The sequence below is a fragment of the Dysidea avara genome, chromosome 7 (genome assembly GCF_963678975.1).
Source record: "Dysidea avara chromosome 7, odDysAvar1.4, whole genome shotgun sequence".
In the NCBI taxonomy this organism is placed as follows: domain Eukaryota; kingdom Metazoa; phylum Porifera; class Demospongiae; order Dictyoceratida; family Dysideidae; genus Dysidea; species Dysidea avara.
Window position 1 is genome coordinate 12117021 of NC_089278.1, and position 14558 is coordinate 12131578.

Here is a 14558-nt window from a genome sequence, read left to right on the forward strand (position 1 = left end):
TTTGTCATCTGTCAAGTTTGCATTTGAGATTGCATTGTAAAGTTAACATACATGTCTGTGCTCAGAGGTCATCATGTGTCATCAAACAACTCATAACACATCAGTATCATAAGTGTTTTAATATGTGAAATTGATATGTGTCCCAGAATCCTCACAAACCTTTTAACTGTCCCAACACACTGCTTGGCTTTCCCACCTAAGAAGCATACTTCCATTGTATTTCTTAAGCTCGCAGTAATACTACGTGCATGGTACCACAGGTGTGCAGACAATTGGTAAAGTAACACCTACTGCCACAGTTACAAAATCTGCTGCTGCTAAGAAGAAAAGGACTGGCAAGGCAAAGAGACCTGGTCAGTGGAAACATGAAGAAGCTCCTCTGGATGAAATGTAAGTGTAGTAAATGGTAATGACTGCAATGTTAATCTATTTGTGCTAGTCAAATGGTTAAGGAATATCACCATACACACTCCCTGGTAGACCTTAAGGAGCCATTAAATGATATCCCTGAGGGCAATGAAGATGTGACTACACCATCAGAGGATAAAATATTAGATGTACCTGAATTGAACATTAGTAATATACCCATTCCTATGATACAAGTGGAGATCACTGATGATGATGATGTTAGTACTAATGTTGTTCCTGAGATCAATGTAGTGTTAGATGATACTACAGCAGAGTCAGCTGATAGTGTGACACTAAATGGGACTAGTAAGATGTAACTAGTATAATGGGTTTTGAGGTTTTGAGGAATCTTTGTGTCCAGGTGCTACTGAGCTGGTCTCCGAGGTAACATCAACAAAGATGGACAATAATTCTTCAAATGATGAGTTGAACTCTGTACTACAACCAGCAACTGCCAGTTCCCATGAGACCAGTACTTCAGACGCACAAGAGTCTGGCCATAATAAGACGGACTTACTTAGTGAACAAACAGCAACAGAGGCAGACCCTCAGCAGAAAGCAACGGATTATGGTATCAAATTATCCCACGAGGACCAGATAACATTATTACTTCAAACTACTGACAGTAAACTGAATGACATCAGGTGAGCTGTTGTTATAGATCACATGACTTATGTGGGTGAGTGGGTGTGGTGTTTAGGACGTCTTGTGAAGGTGTGGTTGCTACTAGTAACAAGAGCATCAGTGATCACGTTGCTACTGTGATGATGAGAATAGAGGTGCAAAGTTGTTAATCTTATTTACATTATAAGCAGTCCTTATTGTACTAACTAATGTATACATTTTTTTACATGCCCTATAGCAGTATAAATTTGTCCTTACTAGGCAGGTGGCTGCATTAGGGAATGTAAAAGGTGGTCTTTCTACCCTTGCAATCGTACCTGTTACTCATAAGTCAATATCTTCTTCCTGGATTGTTTAATAAAACAATCAACTCCCCATTAGAACTCATGCTTGGATGTTTTTTTTTAGAATCCTCCAAATAGAATTCACCATTTGTAGGAGTGACATCATTTAGAACAAGGCCTATTGAAGTGCTATAGCGACTATCACATTATATGTATTTAGTAATGCTGGTTTAGAATTTTCACGATTCCTGATAGTTTTTGCAGTGATATACAGTATTGTTCGCTAGTCACTATATGAATATCAGAGTCTCAATTGCCATTGGTAACAATACAAGAGTCTTGCAACTAGAAAATTTGTGTGACGTCATTTGGAATAAGACTTATAGGAACTCGTAAACCTATTGATTTTTTTGTATTTAGAAAAGAAAGGAGTACCACCGACTTAGAGAACAAGAGGCAGTTTGTTTGTCAGAAGAGAATTATGAACTGGCTGAACAACTTGGAGCTAAAATGGAATCTTTATCATTGGAACTGGAGTGTAAACTGGACAATGCTTCCACCGAGGTTAGTATTACTACTGTCACTAGTAGGCTGTTGATCTCAGGTAATGTAATGTTCAGAGAAGTGAATTGTTTGGATAATTGTAGCCCATCATTTATGTAAATACTCTAATAAAACATACACTTACAGTAGAACCTCCTTTAATGGCCACCTGGGTTGGCCAGTCACCTCAGCATAATGACCATGTGACTATGGTCCCAGCTGATTCCCTTTTAGTTTGCACAGAAATAAGTGGTCACTCCTATAATGCATCATACAGTATGATAGCACTGTATAGTAGGGACGGCGAAGGTGTGGGCGTGGCCTGTGATATAATATAACCCAAAAGCCTGCCTCGATTTTTCCTCGCAACAACATGACAGTATTGGTTGGGTAAAATTAAGCCCAAAAGTGTCTACAGATCATTTCTGTCAAGTTGCTACAGAATTTTTTTTTAAATTATTCAACAAAATTTTCTATTGCCTGCCTGCCTTGCCTGCCTGCCTGCCTGCCTGTCTGCCTGCCTGCCTGCCTGCCTGCCTGCCTGCCTGCCTGCCTGCCTGCCTGCCTGCCTGCCTGCCTGCCTGCCTGCCTGCCTGCCTGCCTGCCTGCCTGCCTGCCTGCCTGCCTGCCTGCCTGCCTGCCTGCCTGCCTGCCTGCCTGCCTGCCTGCCTGCCTGCCTGCCTGCCTGCCTGCCTGCCTGCCTGCCTGCCTGCCTGCCTGCCTGCCTGCCTGCCTGCCTGCCTGCCTGCCTGCCTGCCTGCCTGCCTGCCTGCCTGCCTGCCTGACGCCTTCAGTCAAGTGTAGCGGAAAACTGGCTACAGCTACAGCCCTAACTCTTTGACAGAAATGTTTCTAGTTCGCTTAAGAAAAAACCTTTGGTATATTGATAAACATACAAGAGTACGCTATTGTGTTACCTTTTATCATGGCCAATCAGTCAAGGTTCTCCACTGATAGTCTTAATAGACTACAGTAGGGCTTCCATCTACAGGTGTACAATGCACCAAACTATTTGAACACATGTGGCTCAGTGGCTTTCGAAGCAGTTGATACCGTATAGTAAAAAACTTTGGCAGTAAAAAAGTTTGGTGAAAACCCACTATTGCAAAATTGGCAAAAAAAACTATTGCAAAATTGGCAAAAAAAAACTTTGGTGAATGGTGCTTCACCTGAAATTTTTTTATAATCTATGATAGAACGTAGTTACCACGTACTGTATACATACAAGTGTAAGTGATTAAACAACTCACCAATTAAGGGGCGTGGCAGCTGTTTCAATCATGAGTCTTTATCCCTCACAGTAAGGGATGACGACTCACGATGGAAACGGCTGCCACACCCCTTAATTGGCAAGTCTTAATCGCAGTGATGTTGCATTTGAGTGGTAGCTATCGTACAACTGGCAAAATTGCTTGTGTTTCTAAACGCTGAGCTACATGCATTTCTTTGCTGTGACCAACACTGTTTAGTTACGTGAATCCAACTTACTACAGTTTACCAATTTATAGTTATAGTGGTGCACGTGTGTTATGCTAGTTGATTGCTTGCATAATATATAGTGCTGTGATTAACTCTATAATAATATTGTGACTGATTTCCAGGGTATTTAGTAGTCATGAGCTTACAAAAAAAGTTCACTAACAAGTATAAGAAAAAAATTAAGAATTTTAAATTAGAGTAGAGACAGTGTATAGTACTGCAATAAAAGCACTGAAACAAGTTGGATTGGAGTAGTACGTAATGTCCAAATCAAACAATAAGAAGTGAATATCCTTACTGTGCTACACTCAAAATGCATAGTACTTAGGGATATTCACTTCTTATTGTTTTATTTGGACATTACTTACTACAATGGCTTTTTATTGCGGTACTATACACTGTCCCTACTCTAAATTAAAATTCCTAATTTTTTCTTATACTTGTATAGGAATCAACTTTGCAATCCCAAATAGAATTTTACTGTACAAAGTGGCCTCTCACAAAGTGGCCAGTGACAGCAATGGTGGTGATTAAACTTTCTACACTAGTTCATACTTCTATAACATTAAGAATGGTGTAATACTCATTCTGTATGGATAAGCTTATAGTTACTCCATAGTAGTGATGTACGATATATCGAAAAAATATCGATTTCGCGATAATTTTGTCGATATCGTTATCGTATCGATTTTCAATACTGCTTTAGCAGATTTTGATATTTATCGAAAAGGTAATATTTTGCGATAATTATCGAAATATCGAAGAATATTTCGATAAATCTACAGCATTTAGTGTGTGACTGCGCAATCACGCTAGAAATGAAGGTTGGTTCTGTACTATCTAGCCACTTTAAAAACTTGTCTACCAGTTTCCTAGGCTTATTATTAGTTTTATGCAATAGTTTGTGTGTAAAGTGTATTTCAAGCATATTTATAAGTATCGGCCGCCCACGCAATTACACCACCCACACAATTAAAAATTATCAAAAATTGTATCGAAATTTCGATATTTACCCCAATATCGTATCGATAACATATCGAAATAAAAATCCTGATATCGCACACCACTACTCCATAGCTTTGCCTTACCATGTGATTCTAATTAAAGCTCACTACAGCTTTACGGTTGGTGTAGTTACCAGTTTACTGTCTTTATGGTTTAAATGGCAAGTTCTACACTACAATATCTGTTTTTGTTTCAACTGATGAGCTGGTACAATGTTATCTCCACAGTGGTACTGAGCTTCTGGCTCTTGGTGGTCAGCCCTAGGTCACCCTTAACTACTGCTTTGTTCATGCCTGTTGTGTAAGTGGTATACTGAAGTGTGTAGGTAAGATAATGTAACTAAACCTCAGTACACAAGTCCCTGGAACTTCTCTATAAAGGCCAAACATTGGTTTTGTGGCCTACGACTGCTTTATGGAGTTAGGCAGCCACCTCTCTAAAGGGAAAATATCCTGTCCCTAAACTGACCACTGTAGACAGTTTGTACTCCTGCACCTACTCTTGAAATACTCTAATTAAACTGTCATTTTCAATTACAGTTCTACCGTTAGCTAAGGCAGGGGCGTGCCTAGGATATTTCAAAGGTGGAAAGTAGATTCAGGCTCCCACATTATACCCTGATTACCCATACACCCCAATACACATGCATATAAACTCTCATCCAATGGGGTTGTGCCACCAAAGCAGTTGGCTATTGATACTACTAAACACACACGACACCAAAACGTACGACACCATACACTAACAGTAAAATTCACAGTATGCACGATAACTTGAGTGGCAGAGTGGGGGCTAGCATAATAATAATAAACTTAACAAAAAAATTCAGGACTGCTCAGCCCAAGCGGCCCTAGGAAAAACCTGATGGCTTTTTTTTTTTTTTTTTTACCAACAGGGAAAAACCCAAAATGCTCCACTCTGCATGTGTGCAAAATGATACAGATGTTCAGTGTATGCAAAATGTCAGAAGAGTCCAGCATCCAATCCACTTCATTGTAACAACTCATCTAAACACAGCTAAGGAAATTAGGGTGGGTGGGTGGGAGCCAACCTGTACTGAAAACGTGGCATAGATTGAATTAGTGCACACTATCCCAAGTTTATATACTCACCCTGCGTCACGTCCCCACGTGACGCAACTACATTACGTATTCCTGTGGGAGCTTATTTTCTGTCTAATTCACTGCGTTCAACCGCCAGAAAATACACCTCCCACATCATACCCTGATTACCCATACACCCCAATACACATGCATATAAACTCTCATCCAATGGGGTTGTGCCACCAAAGCAGTTGGCTATTGATACTACTAGGGCTACAAAGAAAGCGTCACAATAAAGATACAATCCAATTTTTCTAGAGACCTCTAGACGGTTCTCCAGACTATCCTTAACATAGCCATCTTTAGCATTCTCACTCTTCCACCTGCCATGTCTCTTAAATATGCGGTCTGGCACATTAGCATTAGCTGTGGCAGTGGCACCACCTGACCTCATATTGTGAAGGCCAAACTCATGTGCTGGGAACCCCAGACTTGTCATCTTCCTAAGAAACACGCTACGCAAACAGGTGTAACTTATGCTACCTGATTCTCGTAGGCTTTCTCCATTCTTTGTCCTTTGGATTGCCCTAAACAGGAACCTACCATCACCTTTGGACATTCCCACTCTTTGCAGGTATCGCTCGAACATAGCAACCGGGCAGGTTCTAGACCCTGTTCTGGCAATAACTACCTCATCACCCTGCCTCAACTGATCAGTCTTGCTGTGCTTTATTCGGATCTTCATCATTTCCCCACTGACTTCAAAATCAGCTGGAGTGAGGTTTACCAGCTCACTGAACCTCAGGAATCCAGCATAACCTAGAACACATGCGGTCGCCAGCCTTAGATCAGACAAGGAGCCTGAGCGTTCTGCATCTCTAACCACTGCCTCAATCATCTCAATTGTCTTTGTTTCCTTCTTCACAACCGGCTTGGCTAAAGTGCGTTGCAGGCCTGACAATGTAGCTTTCACCAGGGGGTGTGTTGTTGGTGAGTCTAAACCTGATACCGAGTGGACCCACGACAACGCATTGCAGGCTTCTTCTACAGCTGACTTTGACACCGAATGCTCACCAATGAATTGCAGGTACAAGGCGAATTCATGTGGTTTGGCTGGAATAGCAAGCAGCTTGTGAGACGCTGCCCAGATTTTCCATCTTTTGAAAGCTCCACAGTATTTCTTAACAGTGCTGTCTGCTCGGCTGTGCAATATTGTGTGTGGCAGCCTGCCGGCAAGTTCCTTCAGCTCTGGGTCCTCTAGGTCCTTCATTAGAGTCCAGCTCCCATGTACCAGCACATCTGCAGAACACAAACCATGCACATGCAGTAAGGTCATTGTGCCATATTACTTGTAGTGTGGAATCCCAACTTTGGGTCAAGGCGCCATATTGGCTACCCCTGAGGCCATGCCCCAATATGTCTGGGCTGTAACCAACACATCATATGAATGCTCGTTGTGTGCAACCCAGCACATCTTTTGAGCTGCAAGTACACTGGACTGTGACCAACACAGCATATAATTCTCCGCTGAGATCAACTCAGCATACACTTCAGTCTGCGCCCAACACAACATACCCTTCAAGCTGTGTCAAACATGACATACCCTTCAAGGTGTGACCAACACAACATACCCTTCAGGCTGTGACCAACACAGCATACAACTTCAGGCTGTGACCAACACAGCATACAACTTCAGGCTGTGACCAACACAGCATACAACTTCAGGCTGTGACCCAACACAGCATACAACTTCAGGCTGTGACCAACACAGCATATACTTTAGAGCTGCAACAAATGCAGCATAAACCTAAGCCATGACCAATAAACAGCATAAGCCTCTACCACAGTAGTAAACCTAAGCCATGACCAGCACAGCATAGACCTTTGAGCTGGTACCACTACAGCATATAACTCACTACACCTACAAAGACGCTTTATTTATTTTTTATTTTATTTATTTATTTATTTTTTATTTTATTTTTTTATTATTTATTTTTATTTTTTATTTATTTTTTTATTATTATTTAAAAAAAAATTTAATTTGCTATGATTCTGCTTAACAATGAAACCTGACAGCCAGGACTGGTGTATTGGGAAAACCTACAAATAAGTTTGATCCAGAAGGACCTGGTAAAATTAGTGCCTCACTAAGCGGCAATTCAAGCCATTCTGTAATAAAGTCTGCTGGTTCCACACCGTTTGGGAATAGCAATGGCCAGAATGGGGCAGAAATCCATTGGGGAACTATTAGGGTACCTTTCGCAGCTGCTGCCTGTGCATGCCTGATCACTCTAGGAACTAAGTAGACGGGCGGAAACAACCAGTTGTTGTCAGCGCTCCAGTCACATGTAAATGCGTCTACAGCTTCTGACCCAGGAGCCCAGTATCTTGTATTGAACCTATCAAGGTGGGCATTACTTGGGCTAGCAAATCTGTCAACACTGTGTGGGCCCCAAAGCTCATCTAGCCAGGCAAAGACAGAAGGATTAAGCATGTAGTCATCATGGTCCATTATACGGCTGTAATAGTCAGCCAGCTCATTCAATTCCCTTGGTATCCATTCAGGTTCTAGTCTTATTGAGTTATTAACACATAGAGAAAATATTCCTAAGGCCTATGCTTGCAGGATCACCTTTGGGCTACCATGTTGCACGATTCTAACTACATTTTGATTGTCTGTGAACCAGCAGACTCTCTCATTCGCTAGCTTTCCTTGAAATGATTCCAATACCAGCCTGACAGCACGCAGCTCTCGCCAAGTGGAACTTTGAGCTGCCTCTGGAGCTGACCATTGCCCATTGGCCACCAGGTTACCATGCTCCACCGTATACCCACCAAAGCCTGTAGAGCTAGCATCTGAATAAACAATACGGAGAGCTGACGGCTTGGGCCATATGTTCTGTCCATTAAACTCTGAAATTCTTTCAAGCCAGAAACACACTTCATCCTGAGCTTGCGTAGTCAGGGGAAGTTCTTGCCACCACGAGTTTCTGTTACTAAGCACCGCATACAAACTACGGGTCATTAATCTGGATACTGAGCCAAGGGCCAGTGACATTGAAATTATTGATCCTGTAATACTAGCTATTTGCCTTGCACCAGCAGATTTGGTACTTTTTATCTCTAATAATTTGCTCTTTAGTCTGCTAATCTTCTCATCTGGGACTGAGAACTCTCCTTTAGACAGGTCTATAATAAACCCAAGCCATTCCATACTATGGGAAGGGTCCCACTGGCTCTTTTCTATATTGATCACAAAACCAGCATTCTCTAAATCCCTTTTTACTGCAGTACTTTCTCTTATAGCTCTATCTTTCCCACGTACAGCCACAATACCATCATCGAGGTAAACAATAGCTTTAAGACCTCTACCTCTCCACAACCGAATATGTGGCCTTAAAAGCTTTGTAAACAGGTAACAAGCACTAGAAAGCCCAAAAGGCAACACCGTAAATACGTAAAAGATTTCTCTCCACTGGAAACCTAAAAATTTATAACATTCAGGGTGTATATCTACATGGTGATAACCTGATTTGAGGTCAAACTTGAACATAAATTCAAACTTTTCAAACATGAGGGCTGCTACGCGTAAGTCTTCGTATTTGAAGGTCATAACATGAAGAAATTGATTAACATACCTCAAATTTAACACTAGACGTAACTTTCCTGCAGCATTAGACACAACAGATAAAGGGCTACAAACATGTGGTTGTGCATCCACTTTGGCGATGCAACGATTTGCGCATAGACTACTTATTGCTTCATCCACAAAACTATGGTGAGTCTGTGATGATTGGTGGTTATGTTGGATGTGGGATGGAGGAATAAATTTTAACGGTAAGCGATATCCATTTTCAATACAGTCAAGTATATAAGGTGGTGCCTCTAATACATCCCTCCAATACGATAAACTTTGTTTAAGGCGGCCCTGTACATCCATTATTTGTCCAGGTCCCTGGCCCTCTACTTCCCAAAATTGATTTAAATTATAATCTCTTTTAGTGTCAAGTATACTTTTGTCCTCATTTGCATGCATCACTGATGGGCCATCCACACATTCTTTTGACAAAACCTGATCCAAACCAACCCACTCATTAACACATACACTGTGTGTGATCTTGCTGGCAACAATGCCATCAACACTCCTGTGACACAAAGACGACTCTGCTAGCCCTGGGCTAGGTTCACACACCTCAGCACTGCTTACCACAGACTGAGAAAAAGGATACGGCCTGTTCGTCACTGAGCAGAACTTGGCTATATGTCCGTAGCCACCACACTGGAAACAGGGCCCAACCACTCTAGATCTGTTGGGCCTCTGAGGCACCATGTTGGCTGGGGGAGGCCCCCACTGCTCCCTCCTGTCAAAATATCCATTAGAATTGAAGGCCTGGTGGTCATTCCACTGTGGGTAAGGCTGAAAACGCCTCTTTCTGCCACCTCCTCCTCGGCGTTTGTAGCTTGCCTTATTGGCTCTCTCGGTCTCCTTCTTAACATCCTTCTCTGCCCTGGTTTCTGCTCTCTCTATTTCTTTTTCGTCTTCAGGACTGGATGCCAGGGGATCTTCCTGGTAATGGGCGACTGTGCCCCAGCCATGCTCAGAGCGGTCAGCAATTTTAATGTGTTTTTGCCTTGTTGCCAGAGCCTTCATACCTTCCTCCAGGTTAGCTCCGGCTGACTCCAAGGCCGCCTTCTGTTCCGCGCTCGTCGGATTGAGCTTGGACAAGTCCGCTCGGGCTAGGGACATCGACTCCTCCACTCCGCAGTTGAATCGATACTGATGCTCGTGGCCCTTCTTCTTAAATTGATAAGAAGTGTTGCCGATCTTCCTGGCCATGTCTTCGCTCGTCCTTGCTTGGGCTATGTTAACTTCCCGTTTAACTTCAGCGATGGACGCTTCGAACTTCTGTTCCACCTCCTGCCGGAATCTCCGTGTCTCCTCTTGGGATTCACGAAGCTCTTGGAAAAGGCGATCGAACTTTTCTTCCATAGCGTTTGCGAATCACCCACGTAACGACAATAAAATCAGCCAACCTGTACTGAAAACGTGGCATAGATTGAATTAGTGCACACTATCCCAACTTTATATACCCACCCTGCGTCACGTTACATTACGTATTCCTGTGGGAGCTTATTTTCTGTCTAATTCACTGCGTTCAACCGCCAGAAAATACACATGTAGGGTCTGAGGGTGCAAGCTTCCAGAAGATTTAATTTTGCAGATTGTCAAATGCCAGTAAACCTCGCAGTAAACACAGTAAAAACAAACTAGTAGTGAGGTCCTGGAATTCCTAGCAAGCTAAGTGTACCCATGGAGTTAGTGCTGCAAGATGCAAGTTTTCACACTAAACATGTGGTGACTGTTCTATTAGAGTATTCCACTGACTGCTCTATTAAGTATCTCAATCTTTAACATTGTTTTGGGAAGTTGCTTGGGGGGAGGCTGTGAGTCTCCCCACAGATCATCACTGTAATGATGTAAATTTATATACTCGTGCTGATATTGTGTTTGCCAACAGCAGCAGCAGCACACTGTCCTGTTCTTTTCTTGCTACTGACAATTTCAGTAGGGGTTTCCTGAAACCCTGGGAACCCCCTCGGCATGCCCCTGTAAGGGTGAATACCAGTTATATAAGGGAGTTTTCATTTTTATGCATCTCTGTCTCTTATGTGCAGGCTTCAGGTGGTGTACTATACAGTGTATCTTAAGTGCTTGCATTGCTACTTAATATGTTAGTACATGATCACCATATACATAGTGCATCACCATATCACTAGAGACTTTCAAGAGACATTTATTTTGCTATTGCGGTTTTTATCAAATTCACACATGTTCTATCCTAGTAGTTCATGTACTGAATCCTTTTTGCATCCTTGAAAATACAATAGTTTAAGGTGGTGATAGAGCAATAACACGTAAAAAGAAGCCATAGCAAATACTTTACGTCGGCGACCATTACCTAATAATTAAAATTAAAAAAGAGGTAAAGTAGCAAGCAGCTGTTGCTATACAAGCCAGGTGGAGCAAAACAAATGGTAAATTAATAGACATATAATTGTACAGTTTTATTACTGTAACTAGACCATGAAATTAACAATACAATGAATATAAAGGTCAACACAACAGGTAAACAACTATACACTATTCAGTGTTGGGACAGTTACTTATTACATATTACTTGCAGCAAAACTATTTAGTTACAGTTGCATATTACCCAAAAAATAAAGTAACTATAATAATATTACATATTATATTACTTTGTATCCACAGCTTTAAGCTGTCACGTGTGAAACTACCACCTTATCACGTGCCATGATGGCGTTGTTGGGCAATGTGCAAATCTTGGTTATAAGTAAGAAGCTGGTGAATAAGCTTCATTCAATAGGCTTCATTACTTCGTAGTGGCTAGGCGTTACTCAGTGGATTACTAACGAGATTAGTAATTTCGTTTCTTGTAGTAATAATATTACATAATATTAGACTCGTTACAGTAACTATATTACTTAGGTAACGTGTTACATTTGTTAGTAAAGTAACTTGAGTTATATTATCCGTTTTTATAGCGTATTTCGTTATATTACTTAGGTACCACAAAAGTAATAATATTACGTAACGCGTTACTCCCAACACTGACACTATTATTAATAAAGTTTTTTTACAGCATCTTCTCATTCTTCTGTGCAGCTAACTCATCACCATCACCACCCAACTGTTCACTAGCAGGCACCAGAGTAATTTCTTTAGTGCTGCTGGGCAAATTTATCGAAACCATCATCCAACATTCAGCCTTGTGTTCTTCCTTGAAGTTTTTGGGTAAAAGTCGTCGTTATGGGCTAGCACCAATAATGGTATGCCAGTGCTCCTTGTTGTTTTGGTTTACCACCTCTGAAATTTCTACCATTAATGGCACTAATCATTATGATGTGAACATCGGTGCTGCTTTAGGACAGATAGCTACTGGAGCTGAACACATAAAGGAACAATTAGCCTGTTTCCAAGTCCCTTCTCTGAGTACCCCATCCTTCATTAGCCTGGAATGTGACATGGGAACAATATTTGAAGAAATAGTAACTGAACAATTACTTATTGCTGGTCAGAAAGAGAAATAGTTGGCCATCCAACAAAGCAGTTACCACAACACAGTGCCAGCGATAACTGTGGTAGTTGATGGTGGCTGGAGTAAGAGGCATTCCTATAATGCCAATTCTGGTGTTGGTGTTATATTTGGAGCAGCAACCAAAGGACTTTTGTTCATTGGAGTCAGGAACAAGTACCATACCATCAACACAAGGAGTACCAGAACACAACTGTTTCCATAATTGGTCAGGTAGCTCTTGCAGCATGGAGGCTAACATCATCCTTGAGGGTTTTCAACTGTCAGAGCAGATGCATGGTGTCCATTACCACTGGTTTATTTGTGATGGGGATAGTTCGGTTTACCATGCTCTTGTTTCTGGGGTGCCATCATACGGAATAGTCATCAAGAAGGTGGAGTGTGCCAATCACACCGTGAAATGCTACAGAAACAGGCTAGAGGGAGTGTGCAATGACAAGCCAGCTTACTGTAGTAAGCGTGGACTATCTAAATCCATGATGAAGAAGATCACCCATGGGGTGAGGTGTGCTATCAAGATGCATAGTGCCACAGGTGGTGTGGCAGCTCTTTGTCATGACTTGCAGAATGGTCCTCGCCACTACTTTGGATTACACGACAAGTGCAGTTCAATATTCTGTAAATACAAAGACACATTACCAAAGTATATTGCAGAAGGAAACCAAACAAAAATTTTGATTCAAAACAGTCATTAATAGTCTAGATTGTATCAGATAATTTATTATGCAAAGTTTTTATAGAGCACTTAATTTCTTTGTAACAAATTTCCTTCTACTATAGATACACTGTAATAAACAATTACATCAAACGTACAAAATAAAGATTACTATATACTCTTTCCTCAAGAGTTTTACATGATACATACAATCATATAGGGCCATCGTCTCTGGACAGTCTTCCCCCCAATTTTCTACATGATGTTGAAGCAGCAGGAGATAGATTGGTTGCAAAAGCTGATACAGAATGAAGCCACCAATATTAGTGAGAACTTCACGTCCATATGATGCAAGATGGATGGGGGGAAGTTCTACAATAGAATCCAGTCAGGCTCTTTCCAACATCGCTGCATGGCTGCTGCACCATGTATCCAAGTATGGGCCAGGATTGATGACACCAAATTAAATAACTTTGGAATACAATCATTCATCTGTGACAACTTCACTACCACCCAACAATGAAAACATGACCGTGACAGTGCTCGCAAGATCAGCCTGAAATATAAAAAAGCAAAGATTGATGACCTGTTACGGCCTACAAGCAGTCAACTCCACAAGAACTGACCAAACTTATGGCAGCAATTCAGTAGGACCAGATGTGTGTGCTGATGAGTTGAAGCGACTATGTCAAGAATATTTGGCACACCTGCAGGTACATACTAAAAAAGATTTATTGATATAAATTAGACATACACTCTAGGTGACTAATGAGATGGTCCGTGACATCAGCATACGTACCGTTGACCAGGGAGATGATGAATCCGGTGAGTGGATTCTGCAACATAGAGGGCGTGTCACAGCATCATGGGTTGGTGAGATAAGCAAGCAGAATGCATTATATGCTCCACTGGTCCAAAGGCTACTGTACACAAAACCTCGTACAACCAAGGCCATGTAGTATGGTCACAGTAATGAGCCAGTAGCTCGGCAACTATACCTGGAATATCTTCACAAACATCATCATCCTCTGGCATCAGTAGCAAGAACAGGGTTTCTGCATGTATAGTTGCAATATATCTATTTGATATTGACTTACAGGACAACTGGATGGGTGCATCTCCAGATGGTTTGGTTACTGATCCATCAGAAGAGACCAGCACAATGGGTTGGTTTAAATCAAGTGTCCCTCCAGTGCTGAGAAGACACCACTTTGTGAGAAGTCAGCATTCTGCTTGCGATGTACCACGGGATTGGAGCTAAAGAGGCACCACAATTATTTCTATGAGGTGCAAGGGCAACTGCACATTGCCTGTAGGCAGTTGTGTGATTTTGTTCTCTGGACTCCGTCATCAACACTCAATGACCTGTTCGTTCAGAGAATTTATTACGATAACAACTTCT

General features: G+C 41.7%; 1 protein-coding gene across 2 annotated transcripts in view; it reads left to right on the forward strand.

Annotated features, from left to right (window-relative positions):
• Positions 1-14558, forward strand: part of LOC136262139 (uncharacterized) — a 33188-nt gene that overhangs the window by 2745 nt on the left and 15885 nt on the right. For both annotated transcript variants that reach the window (XM_066056295.1, XM_066056296.1), the window contains exons 6-10: positions 261-390; positions 440-714; positions 770-1052; positions 1109-1187; positions 1737-1880. In XM_066056295.1, the coding sequence (XP_065912367.1) occupies positions 261-390; positions 440-714; positions 770-1052; positions 1109-1187; positions 1737-1880 (911 nt within the window). The remainder of the gene's footprint in view (positions 1-260; positions 391-439; positions 715-769; positions 1053-1108; positions 1188-1736; positions 1881-14558) is intronic.